This window comes from Aphidius gifuensis, linkage group LG1 (genome assembly GCF_014905175.1).
Source record: "Aphidius gifuensis isolate YNYX2018 linkage group LG1, ASM1490517v1, whole genome shotgun sequence".
Classification (NCBI taxonomy): domain Eukaryota; kingdom Metazoa; phylum Arthropoda; class Insecta; order Hymenoptera; family Braconidae; genus Aphidius; species Aphidius gifuensis.
In genome coordinates this window covers 24284741-24308841 of record NC_057788.1, presented here as the reverse complement: position 1 = coordinate 24308841, position 24101 = coordinate 24284741, and the positions used below count along the sequence as shown (strand labels likewise).

The following is a 24101-nucleotide window of genomic DNA, read 5'->3' as shown; positions in this document are numbered from 1 at the left end:
TATAATGATTTTAGTTTTTTTTTAAAAGTATTATGATTAAGCATTGTTATTTGAATGATTTTAAATGTACCAAAAATTTTAATTTTATATTTTAATGAATTTTTTTCTTTTAACTTGTTATTAATTTGCGTTTTATTTATCTTAATTTAATCTACGAATTGTGAGATTTCATCATGAGCAAATTTATAGCCAATTTATTATTGCATTTTTTATTTTTTATAGTATAATAATCATCAAATATAATAGGGATAATATATTTGATAAAAAATGTATAAAGTATTACCGAGGCTTTGCTTAATCATTAGTAAAAATAAAACTTTAATTTTAAAAATTTATTTCATCATGTTGATGGGCTTCAAGCCTTCAACTCTTCAAGTAAAACCAGCTGGAATCATCATAGAAATAGCAGAAATAGTTTATTTCTATGTATAATGTCACATAAAGGTTTCTCATTTACCGAGCTCGTTTATTTAAAAATATATATTTATTATAAATTCAGACACAAAAATCTTCTTCACCTCTGTGCCCTCGAAGGAGGTAACCAGCATCAATATGCAACTCGCGCAAGCGCCAGTTAAATAATATTTTTGGACAACGAGGTGTCAAAATTATCTCCAAAAAAAAAAACAACATCATTAACTAGTTAATGGAAGTTGAAACAATAATACATAATAATACATAAAATGTTGAGCCTTCAAGACACAGTTGAAAATAATTCAGGATCACTATCAGTATCAAAAGCTGAAGATAATTTATCAAGCAGTGATGATCAGATTTTAAATCAAATTCCAGGGAGGAGTAACGTCGCTAGTAACAGGTTCGTTAAAAGCTATAAAAAGAATAAATATAAAAATAAAATAAAAACAATTTTAAATGAACAAACTACTTATTATTAATGATGCTGATGATGATGATGATGATGATGAATAATTGTGTATATTAATTACAGCATAGAACAAATATCATATGCACAATCAACAAAATCTTCATCCAAAGATTTAAGTATTATTTCTCATATGCAATCTTTGACTTCTTATGATCATGATAAAAAAAGATATTGTCTATGGACACTGACATTAATTCTTGCTATTCTTGGAATTTTAAATATGCTCATGAGTATTGTTATCATGCACGTTTTACGAGTATCCAAAGGCATGGAATCACTTGAAATAATATCTGATAAAAATCTCATGAAATTTTATGGTCGAACTGACCTAGATAATGTAAGAAAATTAATGCATAATTAATTAACACTCAGCAATAAAGTATATATAAAATATTATTGATTATTTTTAATTGTTTTTTTTTTTTTTTTTCTAGATTTATCTTGAGAAAGGTATTGTTGAGGGCTATGGAAATATTCCAATGACTTTAAATGGTGATAATTCTGGTATTAAAATAAGAGTTAAAAATATACGTCATAAAAATCCAAAAGCTGAAATTGAAATTTCAAAAAATGGCACAAAAATAACACGTGTTGAATCATTTAATGTTAAAGATAAAAATGGTAATTTAATATTTTCAACAAATTTTCCAAATTTTGAATTACCAAAAGGTGTTAAAAATATTAATGTTAAAATTGCACAAACACATAGAATTGTATCACCACTTAATAAATCATTGAGACTTGAATCAAATCGTCAAGTTGAATTACACGGTGCTGAGAGTTTAAGTATGGAAGGTAAAGAAGTTATTTGGATGGCTGATAATGATATCAGACTTAAAAGTAATAGTAGTATTGTTATTGATGGTAAAAATGGTATTTTTATTGATACTAAAAAAATACCAATTGCATCAACACAATATCCTCAAAATGACAAATTAACAGGACAATATAAAATTTGTGTTTGTATGCCACAAGGAAAATTATATAAAATTCCAGTATCAATTAAAAATACAAGAATTAATTGTGATAATATTAGAACACCCGATAATGATCCTTGTTTGGATTGATATTTTTTATATTTAACACGAACGTTTTTTATACCGACATGACAATATAATCACTGACTTCCAAAATGTTAAAAGGACATGTTATGAAAAATCCAATTATCAAGTACTAACGGCGGCCTATTAATGCAATAAATAATGTAACGATAATTCTAAATGAAAAAAAAAAAAAAAACAAATGTTATTAAAGTAAAAAATAATAATAAAAAAATATTTAACTATGAATTTATATATAAATTGAAATATAAATTATTGAATATAAAGCTAAACTTTACGATATAGACCAATTTATTTAATCATAATTTGTTTCTTGTTTTCAAGATGATAATGATGACTTAGAAATAATGGCTCTTATAGAACCAATGCAATACAAATCTTAGAAATGTTTTGAAATTTAATTTTAATAATAGTAATAGTAGTAGTAATTAAAATTAATATAGATACGATTATCCAAGTGAAACATCAGTAATCATTTCCTCATTACTTTCATCCATGTCTTCTTGTTGTTGTTGCTGTTGTTCTAAATCAGATGGTGGCTCGTAGGCTTTATCAAGTGGACTGGCAACAACACCACCAGGCCAAACACTCATTTCTACAGCAAGTTTATTTGCACCCTCAAGAAGTGGACGATAACCACCATGAGCAAGAACACGTAATAATGTTTGAGCTGTTAAACAAACTAAATCTTGTTGTTCAAGTGTCATTGCTGTATGAACACGAATACTTCCTGGTTCACATGGGTCAGCAATGCCTATTTAAATAAATTAAAATTAAAAAAAATGATATAGATTTAATTTAAATATATATCTATATATGTCTTTGTCATTTTATTTACCTGCTGAACCTGGCAAAAATAATCCTGATGATAAAAGTTGAAGAACTCGTCGATAAGCTTGATTTATTGGAAGAGCTTGTCTTCCTGGATTATTCATAATAGCATTGTGTGCAATTAAATCCAACATCCATGGTGAAAGTGGCTCAAAACCTTCAAATCTTGATCTTAAATCTCTTAATAAACGTATGAGAATTTTAATACTTGAATGATGAGCAGTCTCTTCAAACCATCTTGAGTGTCTTATTGCAGCCAAATGATTATTACAATATTTAATATCAAGATGTTGTTCAGACTCAAGTTTACGTAAATTTTGTATCAATGTTGTTATCAAAACTTTAACAGTTGCTTCATCATTACCAATATTAAAACCACGATCAGTTTGTGTTAATTTAAATATGTCTTTTGGATTAACAGCTTTTAAATCACTAAATACTTTATTTCCAAGTGCTTCAACAGCTGTTTTTGTTGGTAAAGTTTTTAATATAACAACAATATCAGCAATATTATTTCCTTTAATCATTGTTCCTTTTTTAAAACTTCCTACTGGTCTTACTTCTTCTAATTGACAAGCATCAAAAGCACCTGGTGCAACAATTAAATTATCTAATACACTTTGTAATTTAACAACCAAATCAAGAATTGAAGTTTGTTCTTTTGGTGTTGGACACATATCAGAATTTTTTTTCAATAATGCCATTGTAAAATCCGACTCATCTGGAGCTGGCTTAACTGATGGAAATGCATTTTCACATAGTATATAATCAAATGGATGACGAGGTAAAAATGGTTTTCTTGGATATCCCATTCCACGACCAAGTCCACCTCGTCCACGTAATAATCCACCACGACCACCTCGTACCATTGTTTAAGTCTAAAAACAAATAAACATATTTAATTATTATGTTTATTTGAAAATCAATAACCTAAATTCATCAAAAACAAAAAAAACAAGACAACTATACACTGCGCAACTTGTCAAGATGACAAGTCAGCTATTTATTTACCTGTTTTATTAAAAAAACAATTGACAAAAATTTATTTATTATTATTTACAAAAAGCACTGTAATGTATCAATGATTTTAAATGATTATAATTATTAATTTATTATAAACATTAAAATTTAAAACATTAAACAAAACACACACACATTTATAGATACACGGACTCGAAATTGTAAACATGGCGGATAAGAAAATTGCAGTTGCGCCATTGGCTGTCATGTTAATGTCGTTTTTTTGAAATTGAAAAACCAATTTTAATTAAAAAAAAAATAAACAAGAACAAAAAAAGAGTTGATTTAATTAACAAAAAATATGTATTTTTTTATAGCCATATTGTATGAAATTAGACTATAATATATTTTTATATGAATGAGCTTAGATATTGAATTATCACAAACTAAATAAATATAGAAATAAAATATTAACTTACTCCAAAAATAAAAAAAAAAAACAACACTTGGTTTTTTCTCACTTGCACATTATAAAATGATATTAAAAGATAAAATATAATATTGCGCTTTTAGCAGTTTATGAATTTAATAATAAACAACTCGGTGTTTTTATAAGCGCTGATAAACCGAAATTAATTTCAAAATATAATTTTGAGTATAAAAATACAAATTGTTGATGGAATATATATGGTGTTGCCCATGGGCTTTATTAGTATAGAAAAAATAAATATATATAAATATATTATTAACAATGACGTGTTAATAAAATTAAACACGTACGTTTATAATACTAATGAATAACAGTAATTTAGAAATTATTTTTGTCTACGCCCTGGTAGAAATAATCTCTCCGGATTTTCTCCGGATTTCTCCGGATTTTCAACGCAATTGAGACTTTCGGAGATATTTACGGAGTAATCTCCAGACTATTTCTATAATATCTCCGGATTTTTTCCGGAATTTTGACTTAAAAAAACAAACACAAAAAAATGGAAAAATTAATAAGAAAAAGTAGAAATAAGAGTTTACATACGAAAAATAAAAAAGAAATTTTTTCTGAGAAAATCCGGAAAAAATCCGGAGAAAACCCGAAAAAACTCCGGAATAATATCTCCGGAAGTCTCAATTGCGTAGAAAATCCGAAGAAATCCGGAGACGATCCGGAGAAAGTCAGGAGAAAATCCGGAGAAATCCGGAGATAATCCGGAGAGATTATTTCTACCAGGGTATTAATTAATATATTAATCAATAAATTAAAACATACTTTCGGGATCGACGACAAACAAAAATGATATCATGATACTCATGTTTATTTGGATCAATTTTTTGGACAACTTTTCGATTATAGGCCAATGTCTTATTGCATTGACCTATAACGAATGGATACTCCAATTTTTTTACATGTTCTATACATGCACTAGATGATTCAAATGAAATTTTTTCAGGTTTTCTTTTTTTTCTTTTTTTTCGAGCATCCTTTACTTTAGATATTAGTGATATTATTGATTTGTGAGCTTGATTCATTTTTGTAAAATAAATCAATTAAAATTTAATTAAATAAGTTAAATAAATTAAATTGTAAAATTCGCACAGCTGACTGTAATTGTTAACAATGATACTATAATAGTAATAATTTTGTTAAAAACGTTTCCTCAACTTCGACCGTCATGCCAGGGCCCCCAATTTGAAGATCACTGTTTGATATGATTACTTCAGCTATTTCTCTCCAATACCTGTAGTAATCAACAATTGTACCACAACTTAATCCGGCATCATCGCGGGATAATTTCCTACGATGATTCCGTAAATGTTGTAGTACATCAGTGACCTTCACTTTGAGGACAAAACAAATAATAGTTATCAATACTTCGGATATACTGATGCAGCATGCCTTGCCGTCGAGAAGAGTCTTATCAGCCGGGTTGATGATTACACCACAGCCTGTCTCCGCAATGTTTTTTTTTGCTATTTTATTTTTTTTCGTCTTTCGAGGATCCGCTTATAACAACGCCATACCCAACCTAATTTGCCCTGCCCGGATTTTATGGTCATAAAACGATCACAACATATAGGCGGGACAGAATTTCGGTTGGGTATGATCTCGAGCTCAACCTCTTCTAAAAAAGTTTGAGCAACAGAGTCCGTTGAAATAAGGTCATGGAAAGACGAAAAAAAATTTAAATACTTCAATTTTTCGTGTATCTGTGGGTGCATAGCCATGTCAAATATATATTTTTATGAATCCAATGTATTACTGCAGTCTCGTTACTTTACTTTTTCCGAATTATCGTAACTTTGCCGGGACTTCAAGCGACTAAGTATCTTGGGTATATCAACTTTTTGAAAAAAAAGTGTCGTCAAATTTTCATTATTTTCGAAAAAAAAAAATTGTATACATTTTAAGAAAAATATCGATAATTTGATAACTATTCAAGATATAAAAATTTTTATTTGGGCTTTTTTTTTAAGCTCGGCGAGCTTTATCGATTGCCTTTATTAAAATTAAAAAAAAAAAAAAATTTAATATGTCGAATTATATAAATTATTATAGCTCGAAAACTATTCGAGATATCGAAGTTTTTATGCAGACTTTTTTTTTCTCCTCGACGAGTTCTATCGAATTCAATTATTGAAATTTAAAAAAAAATAAAAAAATCGATATATCGAAATTTTTAAATTATCGCGGCTCGAAAACTTTTTGAGATATCGAAATTTTTATTTAGACTTTTTTCTTCGACTCGACGAGTTTTATCAAATGCCATTACTAGATTCTGGAAATAATTATTATTTTACTAAGTATATTTACATAACCGATAAATAACCGTATTTTTCATAGTAAACTCAATTTTTAACCACTTTGCGCATTCGTAGGAATTTTTTCCGTATTTTTCCCGGAATCCTGAGAAAATTTCCTATAAGATTCCGATAAAAAAACATGTTGTCTCGGATATCGGAATATCCCCATTCTTGTAGTATAATAATGATTTTTTTATTAATAACAACAGCCTTTGTCTGTTTTCATTATCAGCGTTTAGTCTTTATTTTTTAACTTCGACACTTGATTTTTCACTGTCTATTTATTAGTTCATTATTTATTTATCTATTTTTTTATATATTGACCATGTATTTATTTAATTATCGTTAATTTTTTATTCATTTATTCATTTAGCTTAAATTTGATAATATAACTTTCATCACTTTTTTGTGTTGTCAATAATTACTCCAGTTTAAAAAAAATGTATAACATATTGTTTTTTTAATATTTTTAATGTTTACAGATACCAAAAAAGTATACTTATATGGCTGAAACGTCTAATTATGTGTGAATGTAATCCATAAAGCACAATTGCTATAACTAATATTAAAAAAAAGGACTGAATTGATTTTGTCATTGGGGCCAAAATCATTTTGGAGTAAAGCAAGTTAATTTTTTTTATTTTCCGAAATTAAAATATCGTCTTGAACTTACACAATAACATTTTAATCATTTATTGTTACAGTCGCATTATATTTGTTCATGTATTGCTAATGTATGTAAAATAAAATATACAAAAGCTGCAATAATGAAGGAAAGAAAGCTACTGCACTATTAAAATTCTTTCGACAGCTGAGGCTGCTTGTATGTTGAAATATAACATGACAATTACTGATGTTAATGTTGAAAGTATGATGAGGTACGTTGATTTTAGTTTATGTTATCAAGTAGTTTGAAAATTATTCAAATTGCAATACATGTATTAGAACCGTTTGGTAATTTAATAATCATTCAATACTGGTACACTTGAACCAGCATCAAAGTAAAAAAAAAAAAACCACCCTGACCATCTACTTCAATATCATGCTTCAATAATGATAAATCAAGAAGTAGCTTAAAGATGACAGAAAATATTTTCAGAATGCCATATGTATAAACGGTTTACGACGTCTTTTTTTTTTAAATCGATAAACTAATTAATTTTTTAAAAATTAGTTAATAAAAAAGAAAAAGTAATAATTCAATTTAAATACTACATGAATTAATGAATTCTGCTCTTATTTTTTGTTACAGGTGGTGTAAAAGTGGTGATAAAACATTTGGAAATTGATGAAATAGTTGAACCAGTCAGATTGTTGAACTTGTTTCTGATCAAGGAAAACTATTATTTGCCTAGATGTATTTTGATGACCACCGTAGAAAGATGAACATTATTGCTAAAAAGGTAGGATTTTATTAATGTAATTTTATTTATAATCTTGTTAAAAATCCCATGATAGCAGTCTATGTATAAATCTTTACGTCAACTTGTTCATTCATTTATTTATTTATCTTTTTTAAATTTAATTTGTTTACTTTTATATAATTATTCAACACTCATTCTACAACTTTTTTTTTTTTTTTTTTTTTAATAAGTGAATAATATATTTTTTATACAAAATTTTTATGTCATTATTCATAATAACATTACAGCTAATTATTATATTTTGCTCTTTATACGATTCAATATATTGAATCATTTTATATTTCTATTAATTAATATTATATAAAATAATAATTTTTTAATTTTATAATAATCATTTTATAATATTTTATAATTATTTAATTTTAATCCAAAAAAAAAAAATAAGTAAGCCTGGAGCTCCAAGCGAATGCCACCTTTTTTTGACTAGGAATTTATAATTAAATTGAGTAGTTTATTTTTAGTTTATTTAATTTTTTACAGTTATTTATAATTGTTTATTTATTCATAATAATAATAATTTTTTAAAAATTATTTATAATTTTTTTTTATATTGTTATATATACCTATATATATATATATATTGACAAAAAATAGTTGGTTATATTACAGCTAGGTGGCGTGTCAAAATCAAAATGGCCGCTGCTTTGTTAGAGTGAAAATGTGTGTCGTGACTTTATACACTTATTGTTGCAATAATAATTGTTAAACAATTATAAATTGTTATTAAATCGGTTAATTAAATTTTTCTGAACAAAATGTGATATAAATTATCATGAGCTTTTGTGAATTTTGACAAAAATTAATGGACATGTCAATGGCGTCTGAGCTGACAAAGGACAATCTCAATTTGTTAAATAATGGACAAATGGTATGTAAATATTGTGTTTTTTTTTATTGTTATTAATTATTTAGTGCATAAACAAACATAATTACGTTATTTTTATCAATAATTAATACAAAAAAAAGAATTAATTATTTGAGGTTAGATTGTCATTTTTAGATAAAGTTAAAGTCTTTTTTTTTGCAATAATAAATGTTAAACAATTATAAATTGATATTAAATCGGTTAAATAAATTTTTCTGAACTCATCGTGATATAAATTATTGCAGATATGTGTGATTTTTGTCAAAAATCAATGTACCTGTCAATGGCGTTGGAGCTGACAAAGGCGAATCTTAAATCGTTGATCAACGAACAAATGGTATGTAAATATTGTGTTTTTTCACTGTTATTGATTATTTAGTGTATAAACAAACATAATTACGTCATTTTTATTAATAATTTAGCCAAAAATTAATTAATCATTCGAGGTTAGATTTTTATGTTCTACAAAGACAATGAATTTGTCAATTTATTTATAAATATTAACAAATATCAACAAATATTTGTTATTTATAGCATTGTTGTAGCATCGTTGTTGTATAATAATGATTTTTTTATTAATAACAATCAAAAAAGTATGAAATATTTCAATATTAATTTTCTTTTGTTTGAGGTCTTTGTCTGTTTTTAATGTCACTTTTTAATATTTATTTATTCACTTTAAAACTCAATTTTTTACTGTTTATTTATTAATCAATTATTTATTTATTTATTTTTTATACATTTATTATTTATTTATTTGTTTAATTATTGTTTGTTTATTTATTTACCATAAATTTAATAATATCACTTTTATTACTTTTTGTTGTTGTTAATAATTACTCCAGTTTCAAGAAAATTTATAATATAATATTTATTTGATATTTATCATGTTTACAGATACAAAAAAAGTGGGGCCTAAACGTGTATTGTTTCAATGTAATTCATTAAACACAATCATTGAAGCTGAGACAAAAAAAAAAAAAAAACAATGACTAAATTGGTTTGTCTCTTCAAAAATTGAAATATAGTCTCATACTTACCCAATATTAATTTATTAATTTATTATTACAGTTGCTAGTGTATTTGTACAAAAGCTTTAATGATGTAGATAATGAAAAAAGAACGTAAAAAGAGAGTTACTTCATTACTTAAAATATCTATGACAACTGAGGCTGTTTTTATGCTAAAATATGACATGAAAAATACCAAGTGAATGATGTTAATGTTAAAAGTACATCGACTTTAGTTTGTGTTACCAAGTGCTACAAAAATTGAGTGAATTGTTTATAAACTGTTTGATAATTCACAATCATGAAATACTGGTACACTTGAACCCCCAATAAAATGCATCAAGACCACCCACATCATATTATGCTTCAACAATGATAAATCTCTGATAATAAAAAATTAATCCTTAATTATTATGAATTTCAACTTCAATTGGATTTACAAATAATTAAGTTGATTTGGTTCTCAATACTTTTTGAATTATTTAATATGATTTTATGTAAAAATTATGCTTGTTATCTGTACAAAAATTGTAGACATTGATGACATGGTACTGGTGTTATTAATTTTTAAGCTCTTTCCAATGTACCACCACTTATTGTTGTTATTGGTGAACATTAACTTGTTTTTGTTGAGTTGAGCTTTATCAGTGTGTATGCATGTGTATGTTTGACATTTTCTTTGATGTAAGCCGCCGATGTTGCGCACAGTAGAACCGCCTGTTGCTCTTCAGAGTTTAAAGAAAGTTGTGCCTCTACTAGAAAGAATGCTAAAAATTTTATGAACAGCTGGCTCGAGATCTTCTTTTAAAAGTGATAAATCGTTCTCAAATAATAATAAACTGTTTTAAAAATATAATATTATATTGAAAAGAGAATTATGAAGACAATAAGAATGAACTATTAAAAATAATTAACTATTAAAAAAATCGGTTGATATAAAAAAACATAACTGAACTAATTTATAAACTATATGAATTCTTATGTGGTGTAAAAGTGGTGATCGTGTTAGTGAAAAGTAGTGCAAAAGTGATCATTGTTTTGTGTGTGTAGTGTTTGTGTTGTGTGTGATCATCATGAACTTCTACATGGCCTTGGAGGATGTTGATGACCAGCGTAAGAAGATGAACATCTGCTAAAAAAGTAAGATTTTATTTAATTAATAATTGTCATGATGAAATTGCATTGATGTTTTTGTTTCAAATTACATGATACTTTGTATTATATTCTTTAGGTCATTCTGTTTATTTTTTTTTGTTTCTTAATTTGATCTATGTTTTTTACTAATTTAATTTCTATGATAATAATTAGATGATGCGTATCGTTATCGTTATCATGCACATCACAATGCATAGAAACAGCAAATAATTTATTTTTAAATCCATTTAAATTTGCTGCTCAAAGCGCAATACCATATTTTATTCTTTTCGTATAGTTTTATATATAATGTGTTATTTGAAGATTTAGTGAAGTTTTAAAATACAGTGTTTAAACTTTTTTATTATGGTAAGTATATATTTTATTTTATGACGTTATAATGTTCTTTAAATTTATATAAACTTTAATTATTATTGGTAATACTATTTTTTTATTTATTAATTTGAATTCAAATGGTGGTTTAATAATTTCTATATTATCAACATCTAAGAACATATATTTTTGTTGTAAATGAGACCTTAAATATCACCAATGTTACCAATGATAAAAAATTAATTTTTTAGGTTGGTAAACGCTTCGATAGAATAAATATTGTAAACTGTTGTAAACGATCATAGAACAACTTCATTCAGGACATTGATTTTGTTGAAAAGCAATTGTCATGGCATCTGAAAGATATAGTTTTTCTTTAACAACATTCAGGTAATTATTTAATATTAAAATTAATACCTTTTAATTATTTAAAACTAAACGTAAATAATACTTTTTTTTTTTATACTATATAATTTGTGTGTATAAAACGAAAAGAAAAAACATTATATTTTTTACATTGACTGTCAGTTGTTAACCTACAACCCCGGTATTTTTATTAGAAAAAAAAAAAAAAAAAACTTGTCAAATCACAGTGTCAATTAAAATGATTAATTATTAATTTATTTAATTTTTAGTCCATCAGGTAAACTCGTACAAATCGAGTATGCTTTGGCTGCTGTTGCTGCTGGTGCACCAAGTGTTGGTATAAAAGCATCAAATGGAGTTGTACTTGCAACAGAGAATAAACACAAGTCAATACTTTATGATGAGCATAGTCTTAATAAAGTTGAAATGATAACCAAACATATTGGATTTGTATACAGTGGTATGGGACCAGATTATCGTTTATTGGTTAAACAAGCTAGAAAAATGGCACAACAATATTTTTTGGTTTATGATGAACCAATTCCAACTGCTCAACTTGTACAAAGAGTTGCTATGTTGATGCAAGAATATACACAATCTGGGTAATATTATTATTTTCATTATTTTAATATTTAAATTGACAAAATAAAATATATATAACAAATGTTTTATATTATTTTTTTTAATTACAGAGGTGTCAGACCATTTGGTGTATCATTATTGATTGTTGGTTGGGACAATGGTAAACCATATCTATTTCAATGTGATCCATCTGGTGCTTATTTCGCTTGGCGTGCAACAGCTATGGGAAAAAATTTTATTAATGGTAAAACTTTCCTTGAAAAACGTTACAGTGAAGATCTTGAACTTGATGATGCTGTTCATACAGCAATTTTAACATTGAAAGAAGGTTTTGAAGGTCAAATGACTGCTGATAATATTGAAGTTGGAATTTGTGATGCCAATGGCTTTAGACGACTTGATCCATCACATGTTAAAGATTATCTTGCAAATATTCCTTAAATTATTGAGTCTATTATTTTTACATAACATGCAAAAAATAAGCAGATATGTTTTTTTTTTTTTTATATATAATTAAACCGTAATACAACGGAAATTTCAAGGTTCATATAAATTTGAAATAAATACTTTCTTCACAATAATTATAAATTTGTTTGGAATTTATTTTATTACTTGTTTTCTTTTTTTTCAACTTTTATTTACAGATTATTTTGCATTATAATAGTTGATTTATTCAATTGAATAAATTTGGTATTATTTATTTTATAAAAAAATTAATAATACTACTTTGTAATTATTAATAGCATTAGCAAGTGCATTTATTGATTTTGCTTCATCATTATTAGTTGGTTGAGCAATTATTACTTTTTTTATTTACCTGATAAATATTTTATTTTAATTAAATTATTAAAAATATTTAGCTAGTATTAACTAAACCATCATTTAGATATTTTAAATTTTAATAAATTAAAATATTACAATTATTGTTATGAGTCATGATTATTTTATTTATGAAAAATACAATAATCATAACTAAAATAATTTTTAATATTTGCATTGTCATTTTAATTTTCGCGCTCTTTTTCAATTTCTGGTAATATAGGGAATAATAATTATAGTAATAAAATGGCGTCTAGCCGCCATTTGCAAATTGCGATTTATTCGCCATTTGCAATTTGTGTATCTGAATTTGCAATTGAGTATTAACCGCCATTCCCCCACTGCCAGTTCGGATCGTTCGTAAAAAAAAGAGACGCTACTATAATTTTCACATCTTAATCTGTTTTTATATATAACTTATCAATTCAAATCAATTATTAAAATATAGTCATTCGAAAGCTTGTTGTTTAAATAATATGTTTGTGTATAAATATTTATAAATCAAAGTGAATTACTTAATTATTTTTGTCGTTAATCATGGCTTTGGTGGTTGACCTTGTAGTTTTTTTTATTTTTATTTTTTTTTCCAAACACGTAGTGTATGTTTTATTATCAATTTTTATTTTAATTTTACTCAAAAATTTATGCTCTATTTAATTATTATAATTTTAAGAGTAATAAATAATTTTATTTTATTGATGTTGATGCATTTGTATGATGTAGGCGAATTGGCATTACATATACATTTGCCCAACATCATCATTTTTTTTTTTTTCATTTAAGTAATACAAAATAACTCATAAAAATATTCAATTATTAATTTACTAATTATTTTATTATTTTTAGTAGCTTGACGCAGTTTTATGAACATAAAAATTTGATAAACTAAAAATGCCATTGCTGTTGAGTCCTGTCTTTTTGACCCTGTTTGACTCCATGGGTGTCATCAAATGTATGTACTAGATAATTTTTATAATATTTATTTTGATTTTTTCATCTCAATTGTCATGCATTAAATAACTGTCATGACTTGAATACGTTTATCAACAATTGAATAGAAAAAAAATATAAGTCATCGTGGTCGTTGTCTTCGTGGTCATCGTGTGAGTGTTATGAGCTCCAACAAATACTCATTTTAACGTGCTTCGCATTACGATATATACATTGCTCAATTAGTCGTATTAATTAAGTACAATTGGTGGCCATTTTGTTGCACTAGTTGATCAGTTGTATAGTGTCAATTATCATCATATTTATTTACTGCAGTTTTTTAACAACACCGCAACAGATACGCCGATTTTGTCTGTTATTGTATCGCGTTGATGGTGTCATATATTTCATATTTTTCATTAAAACAATCAAGCCATTTTAACAATGATAAATTTATATTATTATTTTTAATAATATAATTTCGTTTTTACATGATTACAATATTGTTTTAACGATATTTATACCATTGCTGTCAGTATTTATTATTTTGTATATACAAATACAATGAAACACATGGTAAATTTGTTTTTTTTTTTTTTTTTAATTCAAGTGATTGTTTATTTTTATTTTTTTAACGAGTTAATCAAGTGACTTATTATTGTGACGATAATGAGTAGCTTGTTAAGTAAAAAAAAAATATTTTAAAAAATAAATAAAATCATTAAAATAACAACGTGACAAGTGACGCTCAACACCGGTGAGTGATTGTAAACATTGAACACGTGATTCTTTTTATTTTTTTAAATTATATGATTTTTTTTTTTATCATTAAATATATATATTTTTATACTTTGAGTTATTTTAAATGACGATAATTACATCATCATCATACTTGAAAAAAAAAAAAAAATATGAATAAAAACTTAAAATTATTAATACAAGACATGAATAATATGCAGTTTAAAATTTGGAAAGTTTCCTAAATATTTTACAAGTTAAATTGACACAAAGTTTCATGAAGCAAGTTTATTTTTATAATTTATTTAAAATATATATTTAATTTAATATTAACAATAATTGCAATATTAAATTTTTAAAGTGTCACTAAATTTAATATAATTATAACTTTACTAATTATTATTATCAAGAATTAAATAGTGTTAATTATAATTATTATTATTAGTGTGAATATTAAAATGTCCACTATTTGTCTAAGTACATTGCTTATCTTTTGAAAAAAAAAATAAAAAATAAAAATAACAAATGACTTAAATTGTCCCTGGTTTAATCTCGTCATATCAAATTTAATACCTAGAGATTCAAACTAGACATTTACCTTAGACTACTACTTGACTAATAATGCACTAATAATAATAATAATAACACATGTGTTAGTTTAGTTGTGGGTTGGCTCATTAGACTCTTGGTTATATAAACCACATTAAATAGCTTACAATTTGTTACATTTATACCAGGAAATTATATCATTTTATATATATTATATCTCACATAGACACCCATTGCATTTTAAATGACAAAATTTTAAACAGTAACACCTGGTACAACAAAAAATCTCTTTACCTCATTACATCTTGTTTCATTCACAGACACATAACATACAATATATTATTATTTCTTAAATTTTGTCAATTTTTTTTCATTATTATTATTATTTTTTTTTTTTACTGAAGAAGACCACAAGGCGCTAAACCAAATATGTATTATTTTTTTATTTATTTTCTTATGTGGCTTCTTGTTGCGAGGGGCTTAAGTAACTTTGTCCTTCTTGAATTTCTCAATGCAAATCAAACTAAATTCAATTACTACATACATGTTGTTAATCCGATTTATTATCGTTGTTTATTATTTTTATTATTATTTATTTATTTCCTAACTCACTATTTTCGTTTCATTTTATTTTTTTGGTTAGTGTAGTTATATAATTATTATCTTGATAATAATTTTTATTATTTTATTATCATACAAGGTATCATATATATGTATCCTTGTCGTAAAGATTTATAAGCTGATCTTCGTTTAAGTATTTTATATAGACTATATTCTGGCGTGATACTACTCTATACCTTTTCTTTTTTTTTTTAACGAAACTAAAATCTATATCAACCCTTTTTCCTCAATGGTTTTGCTTAATGGATCGTTGTTTTTTATGACTCATAACTTTAACCGAGATTCCAACTGAATTTTTGAAAATTTACATCACACCTCTATCATCATTATCACTTGAAAAAAAAATATTTAAATTTATTAAATTATTTCATATAATTTATCAATAATAATTAAACAAATAATTAATTATGATAAATAATTTTTTAAAATGATTATTTTATTCTTATTTATGGTTTGTTTAATTTTGTTTTTTTCTATTATTATTTATTTATATAAACTCGTAAATTGCTGATGGATATATACATAAAAAAAAAATAATAATAGTTTGTTTTAATAGGACATAACGATGGGTAAAGAGACTTTTCATTTAGTGGTGTTTTTTTTTTTTTTTTTTACATTTTGGCTTGAAGTTGATGTTGATGGAAAAAATAAATAAATGGCTGATGGTGAATAAAATATACGAGTTATATATATCGTTGCATATACACATGGGGTTAAAAATTGGACAGAAATTTATATCCAGAAAGATTGGCATTGGGGGTAGTTTGGAGTTTTAATATGAGAATTATTAAGGTTTTATTTTTTCGTTTTTTTTTTTTTTTTTATCTCTTCATCTCTTTGTTTCACGGTGTTTTATTTGCAAGTCTGAGTTTGCATTATTTTATTTTCTTTTTTTGAAATACAGTGTATTGTATGTTAGTTATTAAATTTTTTTTTTCAATGCTGGATAACATGATTTTTCTGATACTAATCCTCTCTTGAGTTTGTAATTATTTTTTTCTTGTATATTTTCATTATTATTATTATTATTATTTGGTTATTTTTTTTTTTTCAATAAATTTTTTATTACGGTTTGACAAGAAATGGTAAAAGTATTTATAAAATCTTGTGTATTATTTGTATGAGGTTATAGACACGAATACAAAATGGATAATAAACTTTATATTGATTTATTGGTTAAATACTTTTTTAGATATAAATTTTTTCTACTTTGTTTTTATTTTTTATATTGCTAGTTTTTTTTTTTAATTATTGATTTCAATATTATTATTATATTTATTTCTATTTTTACTTAACAATATGTACTATATTTATTGATTTTTCAATCACTTTTAATCATTTTAAATTTTAAAAAATACATGGGAAAAATTTTTTACAAGTAAAAGTCGTGTTGAAAAATTTACATAGTTATTTAAATAAAAATATAAAATTGAAAATATAATTTTAAAAATTCAAAATAAACATTTATATAAAATAAGGTGAAAAAAAAAAAATTATTACCTGTATAATAAAAATAAATTCAAGAGATTTTTTTTCCTTTTCTTTTTCTGTTGTACATATATTTTCATAGCTTGTCGTGACAAAACATGGTCGAAAACAATCCCAGAGATTCGAAATACTTGGATTTGCCTTTGAGCTTTTATTTTTTTTATTTTATTTTATCTTGTCTGGCGCGTGGCACGACATAGCCATCTTATGGCTTTACGTGACAGGGATTTTCTATGCAGACGTTATGGGTGCTGATTGGGTGGCATCGGTTTTCCTACATTTATTTTCTGTTTTATATATATATCACAAAATAAAGAAAGAATTCTATGTGTGTGTGTTTGTGCTTTTTTATTCTGGCATCTGGAATTTAGCATTGAAATCGATATACTTTTTACATCTATAACTATTCATCAATTTGTTTGAAAAATAAAAACGTAAAACTTACTTTTATCACAAATGAGAATATCACTGTATGAAAATAAAATTTTATCTCAAGTATATATCAAGTCGTATAAAATTTATCAAATAAAAAATTTATTCTTATTTTTTTTTTTTTTTTTGTTTCAATTTGATTAAAGAATTATTTATTTAAATAAATTTTTTTTTTTTTTTTCTTTTTAATTCTGAAACAAAGCACTTACTATACGTCTTTGACATTGACATTTTATTTATTATTATTAAGATAAGATTTTTTTTTTTTCAAATAACGAGAAAAAAAAAATATAATAATTTAAAATTCACCAGACAATCTACCAATTTATCTACTTTCGTTTGAAATTTAAAAAAAAAAAAAAAAATCTAATTTATCAACATTGATTCTACTTGTTGAATAATTAAATTAAAATTGATTAAAAGTTTCTTTAAATGATAAAATATTAAGGTAGTTATTATAGTTGATTAACATAAAGAAAAATCGGACTATTTATAAAAAAAAAAAAAAAATAACTCAACATTTGACACTAGTTGAAATAATAAAAAAAAAAAAAAATGAATAAATAAATAAAAAAAACAAGTAAAATAAAAATAAAATAAATGTTGTATGTATAAAAACATTGAATTACCCAGTTGGTTTTAATTACACAGTTGGTATGCGTAACGTGGCATCGCATAAGTCGTCGCTTGGATTAAATAAAAGCGTCGGGTTAACGTAATTGTGTATAACATCTGCATGGGTCATTTTATAAAGACTGAAACAGTAGAGAAAATGAATAAAATAGAAAAAATATATATATATATTTGAAGCGAAAAAAAAGGTCGTGTTTCGACGTTGAATTTACTGTAAATCACCAAGACGACTATGCAACTTGAATTTTAACTTTCAAATATAGTATAATAATAATAAAAAAAATAAAATTAAAATATAATAATAAAATGAACAAAAAGTATAAATGCACTGTAACAGTGAAAGACAAATGATGAGTATATAAGACTTGGTTTATATATATTGTTATAAGTTAAACAAGAAAGTTATACCCTAGAGAGGATATTAAACACTGTCGTTTCTTATTTGACTGTAACTTTGTTTAAATATGTTGAATGTTTTTTTTTTTTTTCAAACTTTAAAACACTATAGCTACTACTACTACTTGATATTTGACCGGAAAATATATATAACGAATAAAATATAAAAGAAAAAAAAAAAAGACTGTAACAAAATGACGGTAGCAATATTTTCTTATACTTGCGTTCCACCTTTATCAGGTTTCTTCAAATAAGAAAAAAATGTTGAGTCATTTTTCCTACGGTTAAACGAAAAACAAGATTAAAAAAATAAAAAAAATAAAAAAAATCATTCGATATATATAGTATAAAAAGACGAGATTAAATTTGTCACAAGACGATAGGGAATTGGATTAGAAAGGCCTCAGGGATCAACAACCCCAATTATTAGAATTGTGGCTGTTTTCAGATGCCATCGAATCCACCAATTTCACTTTACTCTTTATTTTTATTTTTTTTTTTTATTGTTTTTCATTCTCTTGCGTGTTTATTACATTTCAAATCATTAGACCAGAATAGTCAACACCTCAGCTATATTTTTCAATGTCCAATGTTTTATATATATATAAGAAAATAAAAAAAAAAAAAGCAAACTCCATTGAGAGTATTTTAAATCTCATCAAGTTCATTAAATAATCATGGAAATTGAAGAATCGTCTCTCTAGTGAATTTATATAAATTTTAAATTTTCCAATTTTGATTGAATTACGATGAAATAGAATAAAAAAAAAAGTAAATAAAAATGTAGTTAGTTAAACATGATGATTAAATAAGTGTTACTTGGGGTAAAAAAATAAAAAAAAAATAAATAAAGTTGAGGTCGATGGTGAGCATCATTCTAGCTAGGACTAAACGCTTGAACAGTCAAAGCTACTCACAAAGAGCTTTAACACCCTTGGTCTCTTCTCCTCTTGCACTCTAGTATGTCACAAGCATGGATGAACATAGAGAGAAATATCCTCTCACGTTAGCTTTTCTCACTACACATCATCATTGCTTATATATATATCCACAATATAGCAGTGTAAAAACTCTGTGTTTTCTGCCTTTTTTTTTAAATATTATTTTCTGCATGCATCATCATGTCTAGGCTGCCATCGACGAAAATAGATCTATGACGTTAAACGATTTATGCTATTATTTTTTTGCTTTGAATTATTATTATTTTTTTTATGTATATATATATTTTTTTTTTGCTTGTTTGTTAACTGTCATGTGCACGTGAAATCGATAGAGAATATCAAAATGAAAATAAAAATTTAAAAAAAAAAATTATTTTTTTTTTCATATATAAAAAACATGACCTCAATGAGAATAATATTTGTGGAAATTTTGTTTTTATTATTACTCTTTTTTTTTTGTTCATAAAATGCACATCGTTATATATTGTTCGGAAATTTAAGTGAAATTTCAACAACATTTGGTTGATTAAATATTACAGCGGTTTTGGAATTTTCATCTGTTAAAATAACAAAATTAATTGCTCAGGTTGGTTAGTCAGTTGAAGGGGGGTATTGAGAAAGACAGTAGATATGTGTTGAAAATAAAAAAAAATTGAAAAAAATATAAAGTCTCATTCATCACGAGAGCTATAACTGACAAGATTCCGTTGGTTTAAGACGATGTAGATGAAGGAAGCATATAACTTTGTCCGAGGATATATACAATACTAAGTTTGTTATATAGTAGGCAATGAATTGGTGGAATGTTATTAAGCAAACGTTTAAGTCAAGTAAAATGAAAGAGAAAGAGAAAGATTCTCAAGTGTCAAATTAAATTGTACCAATGTTCGTCATTCTGATTTATTTGTGACCAATAAATAAATTCGTTAAAATACTGGCACACGTCTTCACATATTTAGTCTTTGTTAAATATTTTAATATAATATAGTAAAAATTAATGAAAAAAAAAAAAATTAAATTCTATATTCTATTCATGTGAGATTAACATTTTTTTTTTTTTTATTATAATAAAAAACAAAAAATAAATATATATATAAGTACCATTAATTTTATTCAATTTAAATGCTTAATGGAATGACCGTATATTATAGTTTATTTTTGGAACTCAATATAATGGTTGGATTAGCTAGACAATCGTGTACATTTAATTACTCAATTAACGAGTACTTGGTCATATTTAATTTCTTAAATGCAGCTAAAAAGCTTAGATAATAAAAAAAAAAAAAATTAAATTAATGATATATAAAAAAGCGTGAATAATAAAAAAATTATAAAATCATTCAGACAGAAGAAGTGAATAAAATATAATTTCCTTTCTATATAATAATAATAATAAACGTTCGATAATTCATTTTAATACAATTCAATTCATTTTTTTTTTTCTATACTATTATCTTCATAAATAATATTTTCACCACTTTAATGAGAAACTTTTTATGCCGTTTGTGTTCTTTTTTTTATTTTTCATTTAAGCAGATTTTCACAATTTATTTATCATCTTTTTTTTTACCATTTCTAGTTATAGATATATATGTATTATAAATAAAAAAAATTAATGCTATGGTACAGTAGAAAAAAAAAAAAAAAAAAAAATGATGACTGTGATGCTTGCGTGATACTTGAGCTTGCGAATAACTGTACAAATATATATTTGTTCGTAAATGTATATACTGCATGATAGAATATTATATAAAAGAGAGAGAGATGTGGAACAATGTGAAATGTTTATCGTCACGCTCTGGCAAAGCTCCTAGACTAACTCTATACTCAGTAGTATATATGATTTTACCAAATTCTAACGCCGCATGTATTCAGTCGACCGTGGTACAGATTACATTTTGATTTTTACCTTTGTGTTAATGTACATTATAAAAAAAAAAAATAAAATCATAAAAATAAAATTTTTATATCATAAATATATATAACAATGATTTTTGCAATAAAAAAAAAAAACATTGATTTATTTATGCATAAAAAATTTTTATTTTTAAAAGTAAATATATTTTATTATGAGATTTAAATTATGACAGTATCATGTAGGAATGACATTGTTGTAGAAGACCCCATATTGGACAACACATACATTTTATAAAAAAAAAAAAAAAACCCTAAAATTTTTTAGGAATATAAAGCACAGCCAAGGACTATTGCCAAAGTTTTGAGATATTCGAATACTTGTTTTTTGTTGTTTTTTTTTTTTTGTAAAATATTTTTTTCTATATCTTCTTTTTCTCTGACGCTCAAACAAAATTTTTATATGATATGAAAAATATATCTATGGAATGTACAAGTATATACTTTAATACAAAAGTTCTTTATCCACAAATAAAAAAAATATTAATAAATTGGCCAAAACGTGCATGAACAAAAAAATATGCTATATTAGAATAAAATGGTTAGAGTGAAACTAAAGCTTTCGTATATTTATTTAGTTATATTTTTTTTTTACATAAAATTCAAGGCTTATTTTAAATAGGTAAAAAAAAAAAAAAATTTACTAAATTTTATATTGAAAACAAAAAAAAAAAGAAAAATATAAAAATATATCTTGATTATATTTTTAAATTTTATTATTATTCTTTAATAAAAATTATCATTTCGATAAAAATATTCAAAAAGTATTCTTTAATTTTTTTTCGTCTGGAAATTGTTTGTTTTGCGTGTCAGTACCATTATTGATGCAAAAAAAAAAAAAATATAAAAATTGAGTAAAAGCTTGAAAAAAAAAAAAAGATATTACGTGACTTTTGTGTTTTATTTTTTTCATATAATTTTCTTACATAGAAATTTATTTTTATTTAAATTTTTTAGTATATTAAAATATAATTTTTCTCGTAGTAAATTTGTTTGCATGATTTAAACAGTTTTTTTTTTTTTTTTTATTATTTGAATATTAAAAAATTAAAATCAGATTGTTTAAGATGCTTTTTCAAGCTAGTTAATATTATACGATCCGTGTGAAATTCTAATTTTCAGTAACTCGAGTGAGTTAAGTTAAGTCAGTGCCACACTATGCTATGGTAATTTTGAATATTTAAGTACAAATATGTATAAATAAAATACAGTGAAAATGTTTCATTGAAGAAAATATATATAGTATTATTTTTAAGAGAGTTGACACGATAGAAAAGTGAAAGACAAAAATATATATAAACAACAACACACACACACACATACATTATATAATTTATAAATTGCAAATAGTTGTGAGTAGATTTTCGATTAATTCCGGCGCTTTATCGTTATATGTTAGTTTATTACCAGGCATGATGACGTGCCATTGGTTACAGAGTAAACTACATCCCTCTAGGCAAGTTACTCGCTCAGTTTGATCGTAAAAGCCACCGGTTGTTCCTATACACACACATACTAAAACCCACAACAAATAAAAGTACATAAAATAGAAAAAAAAAAAAAAAGTAAATAATATACATAAATTAAATAATTTTTAACACCACAAATTGATAGCTTCAAAAGTATATCATAAATTTTTTTTAATTGCATTAATACAATTAAGCTTTATGTCTTTTTTTTTTCTTTTCATCTTTTATATAAAAGCTTTTCTAACAAATTAAATAAATTTATAAAATAAAAAATTTAATAATATAAAATTATCCTGCAGTTATATAAAAGCCAGATATCATATTTATTATGACAATGAAAATTTAAAAACTTTACATCTTGTTTTTTTTTTTTTTTTTTATGAAATAAGTTGGGTAAAAGTAAAATATATATATAAGAGATAATAATAGAAGTAAGATTTTGTGGTTTCAAACAATATCTTAAGTTTTCAGTATACGCATCAAGTCTGATACAATTTTGATTCACAATTATTCATGCATTATAATTTTATCTGTTTAAGTCTTGACATAAGTAGATAAATGTCTGACTATTTTCTCTTTATATCACTTGATATATATACATGACAAGTTATCAAAACTGACATCTAATTTATTATTATTATTACTATTACTATTATTATGGATAATAATTTAGTAAATTTAGTGACATTGTTTAATGACTTTTTGGCTATTATATTATATTGTGTGACCAATTGAAGAAGAAAATAATTTAACGTTGGTCACTGTAATTGGCTAGAAATATCAGGCTTTCTGATGGCTCGTCAGGTACGTTGTTTGGTGAGATTAATTCGCGGCAAGGGGTATGAAAAGTCGACCCATATAAACACATACACGTATACACATAAAAAAGTTTATTTTATTTTTTTCGTTTTTGGACATGCTTC

General features: G+C 24.7%; 4 protein-coding genes and 1 long non-coding RNA gene across 5 annotated transcripts in view; 4 read left to right on the top strand and 1 right to left on the bottom strand.

The window, feature by feature from the left end:
* Nucleotides 1–289: 289 nt before the first annotated feature.
* LOC122855921 lies at nucleotides 290–2107 on the top strand. The gene is made up of 3 exons (XM_044157614.1): nucleotides 290–817; nucleotides 950–1223; nucleotides 1321–2107. Exons 1-3 carry the CDS (start codon nucleotides 684–686, stop codon nucleotides 1951–1953), a joined length of 1041 nt encoding a protein of 346 aa, XP_044013549.1. The 5' UTR covers nucleotides 290–683; the 3' UTR covers nucleotides 1954–2107.
* Nucleotides 2108–2220: 113 nt separating this feature from the next.
* On the bottom strand, nucleotides 2221–3974 carry LOC122855886 (interleukin enhancer-binding factor 2 homolog). The gene is made up of 3 exons (XM_044157564.1): nucleotides 3790–3974; nucleotides 2786–3656; nucleotides 2221–2701 (listed from the first exon to the last, which is right to left on the bottom strand). Exons 2-3 carry the CDS (start codon nucleotides 3645–3647, stop codon nucleotides 2397–2399), a joined length of 1167 nt encoding a protein of 388 aa, XP_044013499.1. The 5' UTR covers nucleotides 3648–3656; nucleotides 3790–3974; the 3' UTR covers nucleotides 2221–2396.
* Nucleotides 3975–8576: 4602 nt separating this feature from the next.
* On the top strand, nucleotides 8577–10623 carry LOC122856378. The gene is made up of 3 exons (XR_006374142.1): nucleotides 8577–8826; nucleotides 9069–9160; nucleotides 9721–10623. It is a non-coding gene; the product is annotated as an uncharacterized LOC122856378 (long non-coding RNA).
* A 951-nt stretch (nucleotides 10624–11574) lies between these two features.
* Nucleotides 11575–12836, top strand: LOC122856041 (proteasome subunit alpha type-2). Its single transcript, XM_044157819.1, has 3 exons — nucleotides 11575–11690; nucleotides 11936–12268; nucleotides 12359–12836. Exons 1-3 carry the CDS (start codon nucleotides 11650–11652, stop codon nucleotides 12687–12689), a joined length of 705 nt encoding a protein of 234 aa, XP_044013754.1. The 5' UTR covers nucleotides 11575–11649; the 3' UTR covers nucleotides 12690–12836.
* Nucleotides 12837–13915: 1079 nt separating this feature from the next.
* The window catches only part of LOC122856020 (RNA-binding protein Musashi homolog Rbp6-like), an 88303-nt gene continuing 78117 nt past the window's right edge, over nucleotides 13916–24101 (top strand). The window contains exon 1 of the mRNA XM_044157786.1: nucleotides 13916–14019. The gene's annotated coding sequence lies outside the window, so the exon portion shown is untranslated. The remainder of the gene's footprint in view (nucleotides 14020–24101) is intronic.

Excerpts from the sequence above, each read along its gene's own strand:
- LOC122855886 (XM_044157564.1), bottom strand. The coding sequence starts at position 3,647 with ATGGTACGAGGTGGTCGTGGTGGATTATTACGTGGACGAGGTGGACTT. Across the intron at positions 2,702-2,785 it reads ATTTTTGCCAGGTTCAGCAG|GCATTGCTGACCCATGTGAA; the intron begins GTAAATAAAATG and ends TTATTTAAATAG.
- LOC122856041 (XM_044157819.1), top strand. The coding sequence starts at position 11,650 with ATGGCATCTGAAAGATATAGTTTTTCTTTAACAACATTCAG. Across the intron at positions 11,691-11,935 it reads TTTTCTTTAACAACATTCAG|TCCATCAGGTAAACTCGTAC; the intron begins GTAATTATTTAA and ends TTTAATTTTTAG. Across the intron at positions 12,269-12,358 it reads CAAGAATATACACAATCTGG|AGGTGTCAGACCATTTGGTG; the intron begins GTAATATTATTA and ends TTTTAATTACAG.
- LOC122855921 (XM_044157614.1), top strand. The coding sequence starts at position 684 with ATGTTGAGCCTTCAAGACACAGTTGAAAATAATTCAGGATCACTATCA. Across the intron at positions 818-949 it reads AGTAACGTCGCTAGTAACAG|CATAGAACAAATATCATATG; the intron begins GTTCGTTAAAAG and ends TATTAATTACAG. Across the intron at positions 1,224-1,320 it reads GTCGAACTGACCTAGATAAT|ATTTATCTTGAGAAAGGTAT; the intron begins GTAAGAAAATTA and ends TTTTTTTTCTAG.